The sequence below is a fragment of the Daucus carota genome, chromosome 9 (assembly GCF_001625215.2).
Source record: "Daucus carota subsp. sativus chromosome 9, DH1 v3.0, whole genome shotgun sequence".
NCBI lineage: Eukaryota > Viridiplantae > Streptophyta > Magnoliopsida > Apiales > Apiaceae > Daucus > Daucus carota.
The window spans coordinates 427,154-445,141 of NC_030389.2; the positions used below are offsets into that span (position 1 = coordinate 427,154).

General features: G+C 35.3%; 2 protein-coding genes across 3 annotated transcripts; both read left to right on the forward strand.

Annotated features, from left to right (window-relative positions):
* The first annotated feature begins 641 nt into the window (after positions 1–641).
* Positions 642–12,529, forward strand: LOC108202933 (kinesin-like protein KIN-7D, mitochondrial). Of its 2 annotated transcripts, XM_017371558.2 has the most exons (25): positions 642–1,333; positions 1,453–1,550; positions 1,731–1,820; positions 2,012–2,064; positions 2,627–2,692; positions 2,866–2,919; positions 3,193–3,252; positions 3,487–3,565; positions 3,742–3,809; positions 4,237–4,293; positions 4,391–4,495; positions 4,676–4,780; positions 4,979–5,086; positions 5,165–5,296; positions 5,516–5,695; positions 5,914–6,105; positions 6,342–6,482; positions 9,156–9,275; positions 9,400–9,450; positions 9,642–9,689; positions 9,799–9,945; positions 10,534–11,274; positions 11,567–11,696; positions 11,771–11,883; positions 12,271–12,529. In XM_017371558.2, the coding sequence occupies exons 1-24, from the start codon at positions 1,014–1,016 to the stop codon at positions 11,854–11,856; spliced, it is 3,231 nt and encodes a 1,076-aa protein (XP_017227047.1). In that variant the 5' UTR covers positions 642–1,013; the 3' UTR covers positions 11,857–11,883; positions 12,271–12,529. The 2 variants fall into 2 exon arrangements, with proteins under 2 accessions (XP_017227047.1, XP_063940193.1); XM_064084123.1 differs by lacking the exon at positions 4,237–4,293 and having other exon boundaries at positions 864–1,333.
* A 399-nt stretch (positions 12,530–12,928) lies between these two features.
* LOC108200618 (pentatricopeptide repeat-containing protein At5g18475) lies at positions 12,929–14,968 on the forward strand. The gene has a single exon (XM_064084124.1). The coding sequence runs from the start codon at positions 13,076–13,078 to the stop codon at positions 14,612–14,614; it is 1,539 nt and encodes a 512-aa protein (XP_063940194.1). The 5' UTR covers positions 12,929–13,075; the 3' UTR covers positions 14,615–14,968.
* Positions 14,969–17,988: the final 3,020 nt, after the last annotated feature.

A 17,988-nucleotide genomic window follows, 5' to 3' on the forward strand; every position in this document is an offset into this window, starting at 1 on the left:
CAAGAATTAGGGCAGCATTAAGCTGGATTAGAGAGATGCACTACAACAATATTTGATGTTGATACTGATTTCTTGAGGGTGGCACAAGCCACTCAATCTTGATCATTAACTTGTCACATCTAGGTAGAGTGATTGAAGATCGTAGATTTCACCACGTTTAAAGGATCAAAATATGCTTATTAAATCTGTGGAATGATCGTCGAATAGAACGTGTCATTATCTTGTGAGCGAGATATAATCATATAATAGCTGAACTTATTTGACGAACTTATTGGTATAATTTTAACAATTAATGAAAATTGATTTTCTTGTGGGAAAAAGTAATTTAATATATATACAGGAATTAAATTGACACTAAATTTGGATTTGTTATCCAGATAAAAAGTAAATCAAGTACTGTAAAAACAGGCACCGTAATTATTCCCGCTTCTACACCAAAGTTTTGAAAACAAACACACCTCCCCTCTATTCTAGTTTAGCGCGGGTCCTTTTCCACCATTTTTAAACAGTTGCCACATCAGCTAGTATCTGTAAATTGGGAGCATAAAATAATATAAAACATTGCAAAGATATTAAAATAATAATAAATTTATCCGTCACTTTCTTTGCTACCTCCTCCCCACTCACTCCAGTCCTTTTGGCATCTTCAACCATAAGAAATCTCTCTCTCTCTCTCTCTCTCTCTCTCTCTCTCATAGTATACACACAATTCATCCCTCCCTCCTTCCTCTCTCTCTCTGCCTCTCTCGAATACACACACACACGCAGCATCTCTCTCACTAAAATATAAAAAAATGGACAATGTTCTTCTTCTTCCACAACTTTACTTTAGTGAATCACACCATGTGAATCTCTGACACATTCTTCTTACTTGGATTATACTCTCTCTTTGTCTTTCTCTCTCCCTCTCCATCTCTCTCATCTTCTTCACACACACAATCACTCAGTGTGTGTGAAAATTGTGATAGATAGACAGATACAATATATACACACAGTACACCTAATTAGGGCAAATGTCTGGTAGAGGACGAAGCAACTCACCGTATCAACACAGAAAGCACTCAACGCCTCCATTCTCATCATCATCTTCATCGAATTCATTCGGAAAGCTCATGCCTCGGTCCTGCTCTTCCTCCGCGACGTCGTTTTACAGTTCGAGCAATGGCGGTTATAATACTAGATCGGTCACTCCGAGTCGGAGTTACAGCAACTCAGGCTACGGAGCTCGGACGCCGGTGAATTATCCGTCGCCGGAGGAGTTGGAGTCGCCGGTGGATTCTTCGCGATCCGGCGGTGATAGCATTTCGGTCACGATTCGGTTTCGGCCGTTGAGGTATTAGTGTTTGACTTGATTTGATTAAATTCGATTAGTTAGATCTGTTTTCGAGTTGGTTAGGGTTTATGAATTGGATATGAGTTTGAATTTGAAATGATTATAATGTCTTGTGGTAGTGAACGGGAGTATCAGATTGGTGATGAACTTGCTTGGTATGCTGATGGTGATAAAATTGTTCGGAATGAGTATAATCCGATGACTTCTTATGCATTTGGTATGATTTGTACGTTTTTTTATAAATATTAGTGTATATATTTTAGGCGATGACCGAGAGTAGTCGTTAGTAATACTGATTGGTTAGCTGAGAACATGCAATTGAAGTGACTAGTAGAGTTTTAGCGACTGACAGTATCTGGTTTTGTCGCATCTGTTTTACTAATTTTTCATATGGCAGATAAGGTATTTGGACCTTCTACGGCTACTCAGGAAGTTTACGAAGTAGCTGGCCGACCTGTTGTAAAAAATGCAATGGAGGGTATCAATGGTATGAGTTACTCTCATTCATCATTCTAATTATAGACACTACTTTTGAGCACATTGCTAATGTGTAAGTGACAACATTCTTAGTTGAGAGCAAAGAAATTGTACGGCTAATAATTTAAATTCCAAGTTAAGAGCTAAGCGAGTTGCGATTATTATTTATTTACACTAATGCAAAGAATTCTGATGCTGTAGGAACTGTTTTTGCTTATGGTGTTACAAGCAGTGGAAAGACACATACTATGCATGTAAGTTTGTCTTAATCATCTGTGATACTTGGCCTTCCTTGGTTAATTTATCACATGTACTACATGTAGTAATTTCGATAATCATGCAAATGAGATTATTTTTTTGGTTATCAGTGGTGCTTATATTAAATTAGTTCGGAGTACTTTTATCAATGAGAATCAAGACATGGAGTGGCAGTTCTAGCATTTTGTTCTAGTGATCGTTGCTCAGCAAAATTAAATTCCTTGTAGGACTTCAGAAAACAATGAACTATTCTGGTACATATGCTGTATTATGAATGACTGCACATCGGCTTCCATTAGTTGCATTATCTGGATATAAGCATGTGTAGTGTTCACTTATATGATGTATATTACTCTGTAAAGAACCCTTATTAACATTAGTACAAAGTATCTCTAATTACATATGTTTCCGGTGTGTCTATTTATCCTGTGAATGTGATTATGCTCCTCCTGGGACTTGGTCTTGTCTTGATAATTTTTAAAACTGATATTATCTTTGACATTGTTGATGGAACCATAGTTTTTGATGTTTTTTACTTTTCACCAACTTTCCCTACAGGGAGATCAAAATTCTCCAGGTATCATACCTTTGGCAATAAAAGATGTCTTCAGCATCATTCAAGATGTAAGTCACATGCAAGACTTATATGTACCTTATATCAGTGTGTAGTACGTTGGATAGCATTCGACCAAGTTATTGATGTTGCTTTGCTGTTAGCAACATTTCTGTTGAATATTTATGTGTGTAAATTGTAATCCTTGATCTTGTTTTGATTCAAAGTTTTTTTACTTTTCCAGACACCGGGAAGGGAATTCTTGCTCCGCGTATCCTATCTTGAAATCTATAATGAGGTCAGCTATGCATTTTCAAGATTGTAGCACATAGTTGTGGGTATGATTAATCTTCATCCAAAATGTGATGAACATGCTGTTCCAAAATCAAAATGTTAAAATATCATATGTTCTATATTATAGTGTATTTCTTTATCACAATTTTAATACACCAATTGCATTCTTTTATGGTCTCTGTATAGCTAGCCCTCATTCTTAAACATATTACTAGTGTGTGTTTTCTTACAAGGGTATGATACTGGTTTCTAATATAGAACATCCTTTGGAATTCAGGTGATAAATGACTTGCTTGATCCAACTGGGCAAAACTTGCGAGTCAGAGAAGATGCACAGGTATCTATAGTCCCTTTGCCTCTTTATTTTTCTCGGAAGTCCTACCTGAAATGGAGATGGTTTGCTTTTTTTATTTTTTATTTTTGGTGCAGTATTCTTTGACAAATCATCTAATTTAAAATATAGATTAATTTGTGTTTCCGTATGATAAATAGTTTAAATTTTAACTCGAATACTTACTACTTTTCTTGCTGTAAGTTGGCTATATCATTAATTAAAGCTCTCTCTCAACAGGGTACGTATGTCGAGGGTATAAAGGAAGAAGTTGTCTTGTCACCTGGGCATGCACTTTCCTTTATTGCTGCTGGAGAAGGTATTAAAGAAAGTTTAATATATATCTATATCTATAACAAAACCTGCAGATTTAGCAAAAAGAAAAAAAACACCCCGCAGAAGATGTGTGTCTCTATGGATTCTACTCCTAGCTTAATTTTAGGAGTATTTTTAAGGTCTGATCTACGATTTATAACAATTTTCTTTTGATGGCAGAGCACCGGCATGTTGGCTCAAACAATTTTAACCTTTTTAGTAGCCGCAGTCACACAATTTTCACATTGGTATGGATTTGACATTCTGACAATTTTATTGTTTGCTCTAGCTTTTAAGTAGTGAATCCTATAGTCTTTTTGTACACTATCATGTCAGATGTTTCTTCAGATTATCCTGTGTTCTGATCCCCTTTATGCATTATCATAACGTACATCTTGTTTGTGGTTTGTTTAGCTTTCCACACTTTAGCACTTATAATCATATCGTTCATGTTTTAAACGTATATACTTTTCTTCGTTTCCTATCTGGTTTTCTCATATATGTCAAAGGCAGCTAGATTGTTTTTCCATCATTTGTTTCCTTAGTGCCATTCCCTTTATTTGCAATATCTGCTCTCATGCAACATCTACATTCCTGATATATATTAGCCTTTCTAAGCCACATATTAATGTCAATACACAATCAGCACTCTTTCATATATCTGCATGTTTTCAGATGATTGAAAGTAGTGCCCATGGTGATGAATACGATGGAGTGATCTTCTCTCAACTTGTATGGCTATTTACTCTATCAACATTTGCCATTTTAAAAGTATATATTTTCTTCTTTGGTACCCTGTATCTCAATGCCCTCTTTTCTCCTAATATAGAATCTAATAGATCTTGCTGGATCTGAGAGCTCAAAAACTGAAACTACTGGTCTAAGGAGGAAGGAAGGATCGTACATAAACAAAAGTCTTTTGACACTCGGAACGGTAAGCTTCTAATAGGTTCTGTTATGAATAAAATAGATGTAAGGGACCCTCTAAATCATAATTCAACAATTTTTGGAGATCCCTCCTACTTATTTATGCTTCTTGTTAGTCTATACTCATGCTCAAAAAGCTATTGTTCTTGTTTTTCATGTTTTAACTTGGTGTATATCTGACTTTAAGGTGATTGGTAAGCTTAGTGAGGGCAAGGCATCTCATGTACCATATCGAGATTCTAAACTTACTCGCCTCCTTCAATCCTCCCTTAGTGGGCACGGACATGTTTCGGTATGTTAGACTACTGTTATTTACCACTCAAAACTGGTTTGATCTTATCTGTAAAACATTTACCCGTCTTTCTGCAAGAAGCTATGTGTGCATATTTCAATAAGCCTACATCTCTCACCTTTCACCTGTACCTGCAAGGCACTGGAAGAAAATAGTATTGACATAATCGAATATTAACTTTGAACTTGCTTTCTTCAGCTTATCTGCACGATTACTCCTGCATCAAGTAATATGGAGGAAACTCATAACACACTGAAATTCGCAAGCAGGGCAAAACGTGTTGAAATCTATGCCTCGCGGAATAAGGTTTGTGTTAGAGATGGAAAATTTTATTTGATCAAATGCGAAACTTCAACTGTGCATTTAAAATATGTTTTGGTCTAGATAATTGATGAAAAGTCACTGATCAAGAAGTATCAAAGAGAAATATCTGTACTTAAGGATGAGCTGGATCAGCTAAGGAGGGGTATGCTTGTTGGAATCCATCCTGAGGAAATTATGACCTTAAAACAAAAGGTTTCATCTTACCTATTTTCCTCCATATCCTTCTAACGTTTTTTAATTGCCATTTAAAGAGGGGGTATGCAAGTGTGATTTGCTAACGGTTTGTTGCTGTCGCGAATTATGTCAGTAACAAATTTTATTTATTTACATTGCAAGTTAACTTCTTCTATTGGTCAGATAGCTAAACTTCGGTTCTTCCTGTATGACAATCATCTTACTTTTGTTATTAAGCTGGAAGAAGGACAAGTGAAAATGCAATCAAGATTGGAAGAAGAGGAAGAAGCCAAGGCTGCTTTGATGAGTAGGATCCAGAGGCTGACCAAATTGATACTCGTTTCATCTAAAAATTCAATTCCTGGTTTGAGTGAGATTTCTGGTCATCAGGGAAGTCTTTCTGTTGGCGAAGATGATGTAAGTTATCCAGTTTACTATTGTGATGTACATGTTAGTACCTTTTGGATTTGCATGCTCAGATTAGAATACAGATCTTTTATGGTAATGTGTAAAATGCCAAACCAAAACTGTTCCCTAATATTAAAATACGAGAAGCTTATTTTTAGCTTGTTTGGCATCGTTAAGTAACTTAAATATTTTTCCCTTACATTAAATTCACATGTATTTCTGTGTAGAAGCTGGATGTTCTAGGTGATGGTTCAGTACTCATGGATGGTGAAAATCAAAATACCATAGGAATCGAATCTTATAATTCAAAGCAAAAATCTTCCAGCAAGTCGAATGATGATCTGTCTACACCAGGCAGTACAATGACTGAATCACTTCAAACTGGGGAACTTATCAGCGGGTCATCGTGTGGTTCCAAAGTATGTTCATGCTCCATTATTACCTCTCTTATTTTATTATTTTAACTTGAAGGTAGACACATACACATACTTTCTGTTGCTCTACATTTCCTGTGCACTGTAGTGCAAGCTGAATATTATTACTTATCTACTTTACAATTATTTTGTTAATGATCCTTTAAATTGTTTCTTGCAATAGAGGCATAGTGGTACTTATCACTGGACTTAATGTCCACTATTACTCTCTTGGCTTGTAGGTAGGTATGTTGATGTCAGATCAGATTGACCTACTTGTTGAGCAAGTCAAGATGCTAGCAGGTGAGATTGCTTTCAGCACCAGCACCTTAAAGCGTTTAATGGAGCAATCTGCCAATGATCCTGAGGGATCAAGAACTCAGGTATTTTTATTTCAATGTCTAGTCATACCTAGAACATTCAGTGGTAAAATAAATCTTATTATAATTGGTAGCAATGTTGTGAATATGCATGGATACACTGTGTGAGAAGTTTGATGAAAGTTATTCAGCATTACACTTGATCTAATGCCATTTGTTGCATCATGTTCTCTTGTATTACAATTTGGTGATAGTTATTTTGACATGCTTAGCATATAGGCTTCAATCATATAATCAAATAGCTTTGCTTCTTCCATAGAGGTGTAATGATGTTTGCGGAAGCATCCTCCACTTAAGACATGTTGTGGGTGATTTTTGCACTAGGGTTGATGACTTGATGGGCTCTATGTGGTGGCTCTGGGGTACCTGCACCCTTGTTTATATTTTTATAAATTGACGATTATACCTTATCTGCAGGTGGTTTATTATTCTAATGGTATCAGTCTTGTTCACATCTATATTTTGACCCCACTCTACTGTTTTATAGTAGTTGAAGATTAATGTAGCCTTCAGAACCCCTCTAATAATTAGGAAACGAACTATCAAGCAGACGATATGTCTATTTATGCTCACATCTAGTGCAAAAAACGATACAAGTTGGTTTTCCTTCTAGCTGTTTATCTATATTAATTTAAAGTATTTATATTAATCTATTATATATCTAATAGAACAAGTGTGAGTAATTTAATTCGTTGAGACGAAACTACCCTTGCTCACAATACATATATATTCATAAATAGTGAGGCTATTATTGACTTTTTATTTTAACAAATTTATTAGACATTAATGTCTCTTCATTAATATACATTAATTACTTTATAATTAAAACTCCAATATACATATAAGTATATATATACTCCCTCTGTCCCTCCCATTTCTTATTAAATGGGTTGAGCACGGAGGTTAAGAAATATGTATAAAGTAGTGGAAAAATATGTATAAAGTAGTGGAAAAGAGGAAGAAAAGTGGGTGAAGTGGTGGGACCCATTGATTTTTATTGTATAAAAACAAGATATTGGAGTAAAAGTAGTGTGAAAAGGAAAGAAAAATGGAGAAGTAGTGGGACCCATTAACTATTTTTGGTAAGTTTTGAAATGTAAAGAATTGGATGGGACACCCCAAAAACGAAAGTGTAAAGAAATGGGAGGGACGGAGGGAGTAATATTTATAATTATGATTTAATAAACATGATCATTATTTGAAATTAATTTAATATTATATATGTTAAAACAATATATAATCATTTTTAAACTTTAAATTTTCCCCATAAATTTTGTAATTTTTTATATCCTGGCTGATTTTCAAGCTATTAATCAAATCTCTTACCAATTAGACATCGATTTAACCGGATTTTACCAAATCGGATCAAAATTTGTCCGATTATCGATTATTCCGTTAATTCGGCTGATTTTTAGAATTTAATTATTATGATTTAATAAAATTTATATATATATATATACACACTCTAATATATACATATACATACATACATACATACATATATATATATATATATATATATATATTAGAATGATTATAAATAATATTTAACTATATGACAAAGACTCTAATTCGGCAAGAACCTCATTTTTTTTAAACAAATTTTCAATAATTTTAGGTGAGTGGTATTTTAATTATATAATAAAAAATTTATATAGTGTATTTTTTTGTAATTATATTTTAATAAATATTATTATAGTGACGATATGTGTACATATATACATCAGCATAGGGGTCGTTTGGATAAACTTAAAAAAAGTGACTTCTTACTTAAAAAAAAAGTGGACTATTAGTGAGAAGTAAGTCTAGACTTTAAGTTTATTAAAGTGTTTGAAAGAAAGTAGAAGTCCTGATAAAAAGATGGAATTTTCGGTTTCTTATATGTGCTTTTGACTTTTTACACAAACGGGTCAATAAAAGTAGAAACTAAGAGCATCTCCAAGAGCCTCCTTGTTGGCTCCTAAATATAATATAAAAAATGTGGCTCTTAGCAATTTAGAACAAAGTTAAGAGTGTGAACTCCAACAATACTCTCTACATCTCTTCTCTATTTCATATTTTATTCATATATTGGGCTCCACTACAACAAAAAAGAGAGTGAAAGATGGAGGTGAATTGGATGGAAAGATTTTTTTATTGCAAAAAAATAAGTTAGGAGCCATGTGGTGGCTCTTAACTTTGAGGAGAGAGGAGAGAGAAACAAGAGGCTCTTAAGATTTAAGAGCCATTTAAGAGTCTCTTGGAGCAACATTTTTCCTCTCCCTCCTCAAATCTCAAGTTAGGAGCCTAAATGAAGAGGCTCTTGGAGATGCTCTAAGAAGCCGGAAGCAGGAACAACCTAACATACACATGATATGACTTCAAATACAAACAAATATTACATTTAAATTACGTTTATAACACAAATAATCTTAATTTGGAAAAGATGAACAAAAAAATATGAGATATATTGAAAAAATAATTTAAAACAACCCGTGCTTTGCACGGGTTAAAAAGCTAGTTTAAAGTAAGAGCTCAAATCTCTTATGACAACTTCCAGTAAGTTTTGGCATTTTAATAAAGGTTGTCTCTTATATGTGCTACTCCAGGAGAGCATATTTGAAATTTATTGCAAATTCATGCTTGTAAAAATATCAGTCTTTTAGAGAAAATTTCATTAACATTCCTGATATGCAGATTCAGAACTTGGAATGTGAGATTCAAGAGAAGACCAAGCAAATGAGGCTGTTAGAACAGAGGATAACTGAAAGTAGTGAATCTTCAGTTGCAAATGCGTCACTAGCTGATATGCAGCAGGTTTGTTTAATTTTTTTGCTATTACTATCTATGTTTTGTATGTTTGTCTTTCTGACATTCTGCACTTGTATAATGATGTGTAGATAACTCAATGTTAATTTAATTTATTCTGATTATGTCACAGACCTTAATGAGATTGATGACTCAATGTAATGAGAAGGGGTTTGACCTAGAGGTTAGTGAGCCATTACATCTTCAATTTTCAGTTTTTTAAATCAGCATCAAAGTCGACATGCTTTTATCATGTGTTCCAGGCCAGAGTATTAAATTGAAATGTATCATTGGACTGTCTGGTATTAGCAATTTAATAATTCTTTCTGCTACTTGTTCCTGCTAGCCAGTCACATTGTCTTGTTTATAATGTAGATCAAGTCGGCAGACAACCGTATACTCCAGGAACAATTGCAGAACAAGGTAACGATAATTAGTTTTTTTTAATATTCCAAATGGAGGTACATTTTGTTTGACACCTGCACATATCTTCTTTACCTTTATATACCCCTTTGACGTATTTCCTTCTTAGTGCTCGGAGAACAAAAAATTGCAAGAGAGAATTGAATTCTTAGAGCAAAAACTGGCTTCGGCTGTTGGTGACAAAGATTTCATGTCGTCTGATGAGTGTGGACCTAAGGAATGTGCCGATGATTTGAAAAAGAAAATAAAAGTTCAGGTGATTTGCTATATCTGTTGTTATTTCTACTGGCATGCAGTGTGGTCATGATATATATAGGAGATTGATCACATGGAGGATGATATGTTATAATATAAAAGGGTTGTCTACATGCATGGCAATTTTTTCTGAGGCCCTACTCTGAAATAATTATCAGTGACAATATGTCACTGGCAAATGTACAGAAAAGTTGATGAGACTATATCTGCACATCACAGTGTATGGTCTTAAATGTTTGCGGCATAACTGTTTTATTCCCCTGTCTGGCCTCCTGTTGGTTCTTTCTGTTTAGTGCCAACTAAATTTTGCATCTTGGATTGTAAATACAATGTTTTGTAGGGCCTTTAGCTAACCAACATAGACAGAGATTTTTAAAAATAAATGAATTTTTGAAGAGTTCCATTGCTGGATTATCGTGATGTCATTCCTAGTTATGTAGGTGGATTGTGTATGTCTTGAATATGTTAGTTTGTTTACTCATTTGTTCTAAATCCATTGTAATATTTCTCATTACCCTTTTAGTTTGACTGGGATAAACTATATGTTGGGTTTTGCTTCTTGATTTGCTCTTTATTGTGCTATATGCAGGAGATTGAAAATGAGAAATTGAAGCTGGAACACATTCATATGTCAGAGGAGAATAGTGGATTATATGTTCAGAACCAAAAATTATCTGAAGAAGCTTCATACGCGAAGGAACTAGCTTCTGCTGCTGCCACTGAACTGAAGAATTTGGCTGGAGAAATCACCAAGCTTTCGTTACAGAATGCAAAGCTGGAAAAAGAATTGATAAATGCTCGTGATTTAATTAACTCCAGAGGCTCTGGCGCAAATGCTAATGGTGGTAACCGCAGGCATGGTGATGCTCAGAGACATGGTAGAAGAGGACGGCTTTCTAGTCGGTCAAATGAAGTTTTAGGAATGGTGACTGATGAGTTTGACTCATGGAATCCTGACCTAGACCATCTAAGATTGGAGTTACAGGCAAGAAAGCAAAGGGAGTCTGCCCTCGAGGCTGCTTTGGCTGAGAAGGAATTGACAGAAAATGAAAGCAGGAAGAAAGTTGAAGAGGGTAAGAAAAGGGAGGCTGCTCTTGAAAATGATTTAGCAAATATGTGGGTTCTAGTTGCTCAATTGAAGAAAGAGGTTGGAGCTGTCAAAGAAGCAAAGGTTAACGAGATACGTCCAATTGATATTGACCATGTGAGCAACCCAAGTACAGATGATGGTGAAATCATCAACTCAGTCCTTAAAGAGAGACAAATTTCTGATGTTATCGAGTCAGGTTATGTGATTCCCAAGGAAGAACCCCTTGTTGCTAGGTTGAAGGTAAAGTCTCTGTTAGTATATGCATTTGCATCAGTCATTCTTTAATTATTTTATTTTGCTGCTTCTTTGTTCTTTAATGGAATATGTACCTATACGTACATCTCATCTCCCCAAGCTCTTGCCTAGACCTTATTTCTGACTGGGAGATATGGATAAATTTTTGGTTTGCTGTTCCTGAGACCTAAATAATTATTGTTGTTAGACAGTTTTAGAGTGATCTAAAAGTTGTAGCCTTCGATAGGCTTTGATAATGTATTTTTTTTAATTTTTTGTTTCAAAATATTTTCCTTAGGCTCGAATGCAAGAGATGAAGGAAAAAGAGCTCACGTCTTTGCCAAATGGAGATGTAAATTCTCATTTATGCAAAATATGTTTTGAATCAACGACTACAGCTATGCTTCTTCCTTGCCAGCATTTTTGTTGTAAGATTTTGATCATCAATTTCTAGCTACATATTTTTTAATACTTACTGCTGACATATGCCAGCCCTTTGCAGTGTGTAAATCTTGTTCAGTTGCATGTATCGAGTGTCCAATTTGTCGCACAAAGATAGCAGATAGAGTTTTTGCTTTTACTTCGTGATAGTTTACTCAACACCATCACAAACAGGTAAAGTTCCATCCATTATATTTTTGCCCTTGCATTCATTAATTACATGACTATTAATTGGTAGAATGCATTTGTTCTGGTCCACCTCTGTATTTCAAACTATGACATTGACGTGCAGTTGTCATATTAGACTCTATTTGTCACTTCCCAAAATCTGTTTCCGCTTTTCCCTTAGTTTGTCAAAAGTGTTCAAGTGTTAGTAGTGTTTCTTTTCCGGTTCCCACATGACCATCTCCAAAAAAAAATTAAAAAAAAAATTAGAATTTCTTATTAAGTTGTAACAGAGCCTAGTATTATGCAGTTGAGCATGATTTATTTCTCGGACATGTTCTAAAGAGTACATACTTCTATTTCTCTATTTAACTGTTTCTTCCTTCTGGTATGCAGGGATCAATTTCAACTCAACTGTTTGTGTTTTTGGAGGCATTTTTTTATTGATCAACTTGTACGTAGCTGTTGCAAAAGAGAGAAATATACAATTCCTTTGGTGTGGAGTGTAGATAAGACCTGGAAAAGGAAAATCAGTCAAGATGAAGTAGCAGTGGGAGGGAAAGGAGAAGAAATTATATTTGCAAAATATAAACATGTAAATATTATAACCTCTTAACCAACTTTGTGGAGATAATAAAAGAGTGTTTGGTTATTATGCTTTGCTGAAAAGCGTTGCCATTTTATGCGTGGTTTCCCATGTTTGCAAATTCTATACGTCCGATGAAGGGGATCATCTTCATATATAATCCTTCTTCCGCCTTTATTATTTTTTTACAATTTTTGAGGTAGGCAAGATTTTTTTTGTAATGGAGAAGTAGCTTTAAGAAAGAATATTTTTCGTAATTCAACGATGGGAATGGCTTTAGTGTACATATATAGCAGAATACATTCGAATTTTGAATCTAAACTCGAAGTGCGAATTGGTTATAAACTGAACTCAAAATTTATTCTCACGACTCATAAACTCTTTTAATTCGAGTTCCTCGTCGGGTATAAACTGGACTCAAAATTTATTTTCATATGCTCATATGGTTTGAAATCTTGAATTATGCGATGAACAACAAAAAATCTTAAATTATTCTAGGTTATCTAACAAGGGGCCTCATAGTCACTGACTCACTGTGCTCAGTGGCAACTCCAGTGATCGATTGAGTGGTAAATATAAGTTCCTTCTTTTTCAAAATTGAAGCAATTTGCTGTCATGAATTTACTCAAACTCTCTGCCCGCTCCATTTCTTCATCTCCATCTCCTCCAAAATTATCAACACCACCCTCAAATCTCCCATGGATATCCCCTCTTCACTACCTCAACCCCACCTCCAAACCCTCCCCAACCCCCCCAGCACCCCCCACTCCCACCCCCCCAAAACCCTCCAAATTCATCTCCCACCAAACAGCCCTCACTCTAATCAAAAACCAAAAAAACCCCCAAAAAGCCCTCGACATCTTCAACAAAGCAGCAGCCCAGAAGGGCTTCAATCACAACAACTCCACATACGCCGTCATTCTCCACAAGCTCGCACTTTTCAAGAAGTTCCATGCTGTTGAAGCGCTTGTTCATCAGATGGGCTATGAAACTTGTAAGTTTAATGAAGGTATTTTTGTGAATTTGATGACCCATTATGCTAAATCATTGATGTTTCATAAAGTTGTTGAGATGTTTGATTCTATTGAGGTGGTTGTGAGAGAGAAGCCTTCTCTGAAAGCTATTAGTACTTGTTTGAATCTTCTTGTGGAGGCTAATCAGGTTGGTTTAGCTAGGAGTTTCTTGTTGAAATTGAGTAAAGATCGTAACTTTGCGGCGAATACTTGTGTTTTTAATATCTTGGTTAAGCATCATTGTAAAAGAGGTAATCTTGATTATGCTTTTGAAGTTGTGGAGGAGATGAAGAAGGCGGATGTTTCCCGTCCTAATTTGATTACCTACTCGACTTTGATGAATGGGCTTTGTGTAAAAGGGAGACTTGAGGAGGCGTTTGAGTTGTTTGAGGAAATGGTGTCGAAGGAACAGATATTGCCTGATGCATTAACTTATAATGTTTTGATCACGGGGTTTTGTCAGAATGGGAAGGTTGATCGAGCTAAGAAGATATTGGATTTCATGAGGAAGAATGGATGTGTGCCGAATATAATCAATTATTCGACATTAATGAATGGGTTTTTGAAGGAGTGTAGGTTTAATGATGTCAAGGAAGTTTTTGATGAGATAAAGAATGCTGGTCTCAAACCTGATAAAATTTGTTATACAACTTTGATTACTTGTCTGTGTCGATCTGGTGCAATTGATGAAGCTATTGATGTGCTGCAAGAGATGAAACAGGAAGAATGCAGAACTGATACTGTAATCTTTAATGTTATACTAGGGGGATTATGCAGCCATAATAGATTTGATGAGGCTCTTGAGATGCTCGAGAGACTCCCCCTCAAGGGCATTTTTCTGAACAAGGCAAGTTATAGGATTGTTTTAAATTCTTTGAGCAAGGAAGGAGGACTAGAAAAGGCGTCTGGATTGTTGGTCATGATGCTGAGCAGGGGGTTTGTGCCGCATTTTGCCACATCAAACGAATTGCTCGCACAGCTGTGTAAAGCTGGAAGGGCAGCAGATGCAACCACAATATTGTTTGGAATGATGAACATGGGATTTAAACCAGAGCCCGACTCATGGAGTCTTTTGATAGACTTAATATGCAGAGAAAGAAAGCTAGTGACCGTATTCGAACTACTTGATGAATTAACTTAAACAGATTTGTCATTTATTTTTTAACTGTCTATTTAAAATGAGTGCTAAACTGGCTTCTTGGAAGAAACTGAGGCGTACGAAGAATGAAAGAATTTATTACTGCAAAAAGATCACAAAACCCAACATATTCAAGTATAATGAGTTGGTGAGGCTGTATAAGTTTACCAGTCAGTTGATGTATAGATGCTTATCCTTCTTGTGTAGAAACATATAATGTATAAATAAGATGGGCTATGTTAGTCATGCTTTTACTGTTTATTTATATTTCTAGATTAAATTGCTAGATGATCAAGTTACTCATAACCTTACTTGCCTGTAGATATGCTGTGGGGCATAACATTTTGATATGGCATTTTGAAGCAGAGATCCTATCAAGTCAAATTATGCTCCCCACAGCAGGCAGTACTAATTGATTCCTAAGAAGGATAATGCAGATTGCAGACAACATGAAAGATCTTCGTCCAATTTCTCTGTGTAATGTTTTGTACAAAATCATTGCGAAGGTTTTAGCAAATCAACTTCGAGTTATTTTGCCATATGTCATTACTGAAAATCAGTCAGCGTTTGTGCCAGGTAGGAGCATTACGGATAATGTTCTGGTAGCTTTTGAGTTGCTGTATTATATGGAACAGAAGAAACGAGGTACAGAAGGGGAAGTGGCTTTGAAACTTGATGTTAGTAAGGCCTACGATCGTGTAGACTGGGGATGTTTAAAGCACCGACACAAATGGGATTCTTGGACAAGTGGATAGCCTGGATTATGTTATGTGTGATGACTGTCTCATATTCAGTAAATTTTAATGGCTCTCAGGGAAGCCCTATTGTTCCGTTGAGAGGGCTTCGCCAAGGTGACCCGCTGTGGCCATATCTATTCTTATTATGTGTTGAAGGTTTATCTTGTTCGATATAAAAAGCAGCCGAGGAAGGTACTATTAATGGTTGTCGTATTCATGTGCAAGCTCCATCAGTTACTCATTCGTTATTCGCAGATGATAGCTTTCTTTTTTGTAAAGCAACTATGGAGGAAGTTAAAAAGATTAAATTAATTCTGCAGAAATATGAAGTGCACTCAGGGCTGGATATAAATTTCTAGAGAAATTGGGTATATTCTTTAGTGCAAATGTAAGGATGGATAAGCAAATGGAACTAAAAAATTTGATGGGGTTTTAGGGGAAGGGAAATACCTGGGCTTGCCTTCTCTTATTGGCAAGTCGAAGAAAAAGGTGTTTAGCTTTTTAAAGGATCGCCTCTGGAACAGAATTTAGGGATGGAGTGTGAAATGCTTGTTGCGTGTTGGGAAAGCAGTCCTTCTGTGAAATGTTGCTCAAGTTGTTCCCTCATATGCTATGTCGTGTTTTATGTTGCCCAAATCTTTATGTCAAGAACTTAGAAAGAATGATAAACAGTTTTTGGTGGGGCTCGAATAACAGCAGTAGGAAAGGGATTCGATGGTTGTCCTGGACTAATATGAGCATGTCAAAAAGTACAGGGGGTATAGGATTTAGAGATTTATATGGGTTTAATCTCGCTTTGCTAGGAAAACATTGTTGGACTTTTGTGAGTAATTAGTTGCAAGGGTCTATAAGGCGAGGTGTTTCCAAATACTTTGTTATTTGAAGCAATTCGTGGTTTTTTTTTTTTTTTTTTTGGGGGGGGGGGGGGGGGGGGGGGGGTGAGCTTTATCTGGTCAGGTCTGTGCCAAGCGAAGGAGGCTCTTAAACAAGGTTTTAGATGGACTCTTGGAGATGGAGAAAATATCAGAGTTTTTAGAGATCCTTGGTTAAAAGGAATGGAGGACTACAGAGTCAACAATACATATGCTAGTACATCAGGTGGAGGTATTTGCTCCTGTAAGAAGCAGTGGGTTATTTTAAAGCTAAACAATTCATTCTCGAATTGTGATGCTAAGGCTATCTTGGCAGTACCTATCCCCGGAAATCAGGTCTCGGATCGCATGGATTAGATTTAAAATGTTGATGGGAAGTATAGTATGAAGTCTGACTACAGGTTCTGGCATAAGAATTATAGTAATTGTCAACAAGATCCTTTTGATCCAGGTTGGGTAAAGCTGTGGAAAGTGGATGCACCTCAGTCCTCATAAAATCCGAGTCTTCATATGGCGGATATGCAAGAATAATCTCCCTGTGCAGAACATGCTGAAAGGAAAAGGAGTTCAAACTACGATTCTCTGCCCCATGTGTGAGGTGGATGTTGAACACCTCCTTCATATTTGTCTTGATTGTAAGTTCATTAAGACTTGTTGGAGAGCTGCAGGGATAGAATTTGATGCTTTAGGAATAGAGTCTTGCTCGGAGTGGTTGCTTCAAAATCTGGCTTCTAAAACAGGTGATAAGTTATTAAACGAGGGACAATTAACTACTTGGAAGTGGGATCTATGCTTCTTGAATGCTCTTCAAGGCTTCGTTTTTGTCTGGATGTTTCTATTTTCATTTGCTAAAAATGTAGCTAGCCTGATTTTGGTTAAATGCTAAAGTTTTATTCAAATAAAGAAAATCTTAAAAATAAGTTAAAGAATTATAGTTTATTGAAGAATTAAAGTGTGTTGCAAGCTGTGGCAAAAAAAAAAAAAAGTGTCTTGCAAGTATTTTTTTTACTAAAAACTAATTTTTGAAAAACTGCTTGGAGGAGATTTTTAGATGGCATATATATAGTCCAAATACAAAAAACTATTTAAATAACTATTTATCACAGAGTTTCACATGAAATAATTAATTCAACGCGTACTCAAAATAATTCATATAGGCTCCTAATTGGAATATGATTAATTCAATGAAATCAATGAAATTCTTGATTTTCTAATAGACTCTTAATTGAAATATGATCTCATATAAGGATTTTTAAAAGACTAGGAACGTCATGAGATTTTACGAGACTCACGTAGCTAATCGTTAAAATAGATTTTTTATTTGGTCGATATAAATTAATTAATAAATCATATTTCAATCCGTGTTAAATTAAAGGGGCATCATTCTTTCTAGGATTTTTAATAATTTAATTATAATTACAATTTATTCCTGACATTTATCAATAATGTCACAAATTTTTGATTGATAGTCATTCAATTCTCTTTTTCAAAAATTTAGGATATTATTTGAGATTGGGAATTTGGGCCATCAATTTGACCCAACAACCCTAACTCAATATCTGTTCTAGGAACTCGTTTGGTTAATCTTATGATTTATAACTCAAGGTACCTTCGGACTTAATGTAAATTATCTGACGAGCTGAGATTTTAAAAAATCTGTTTGGATAATTTTGATTTATTAACGATTTATTGGTTACTAAAAATATAATAATAAAAATAAAAGTGTTTCACAAGTAATTTATGATTTATGGATAATTTTTATCAAAAA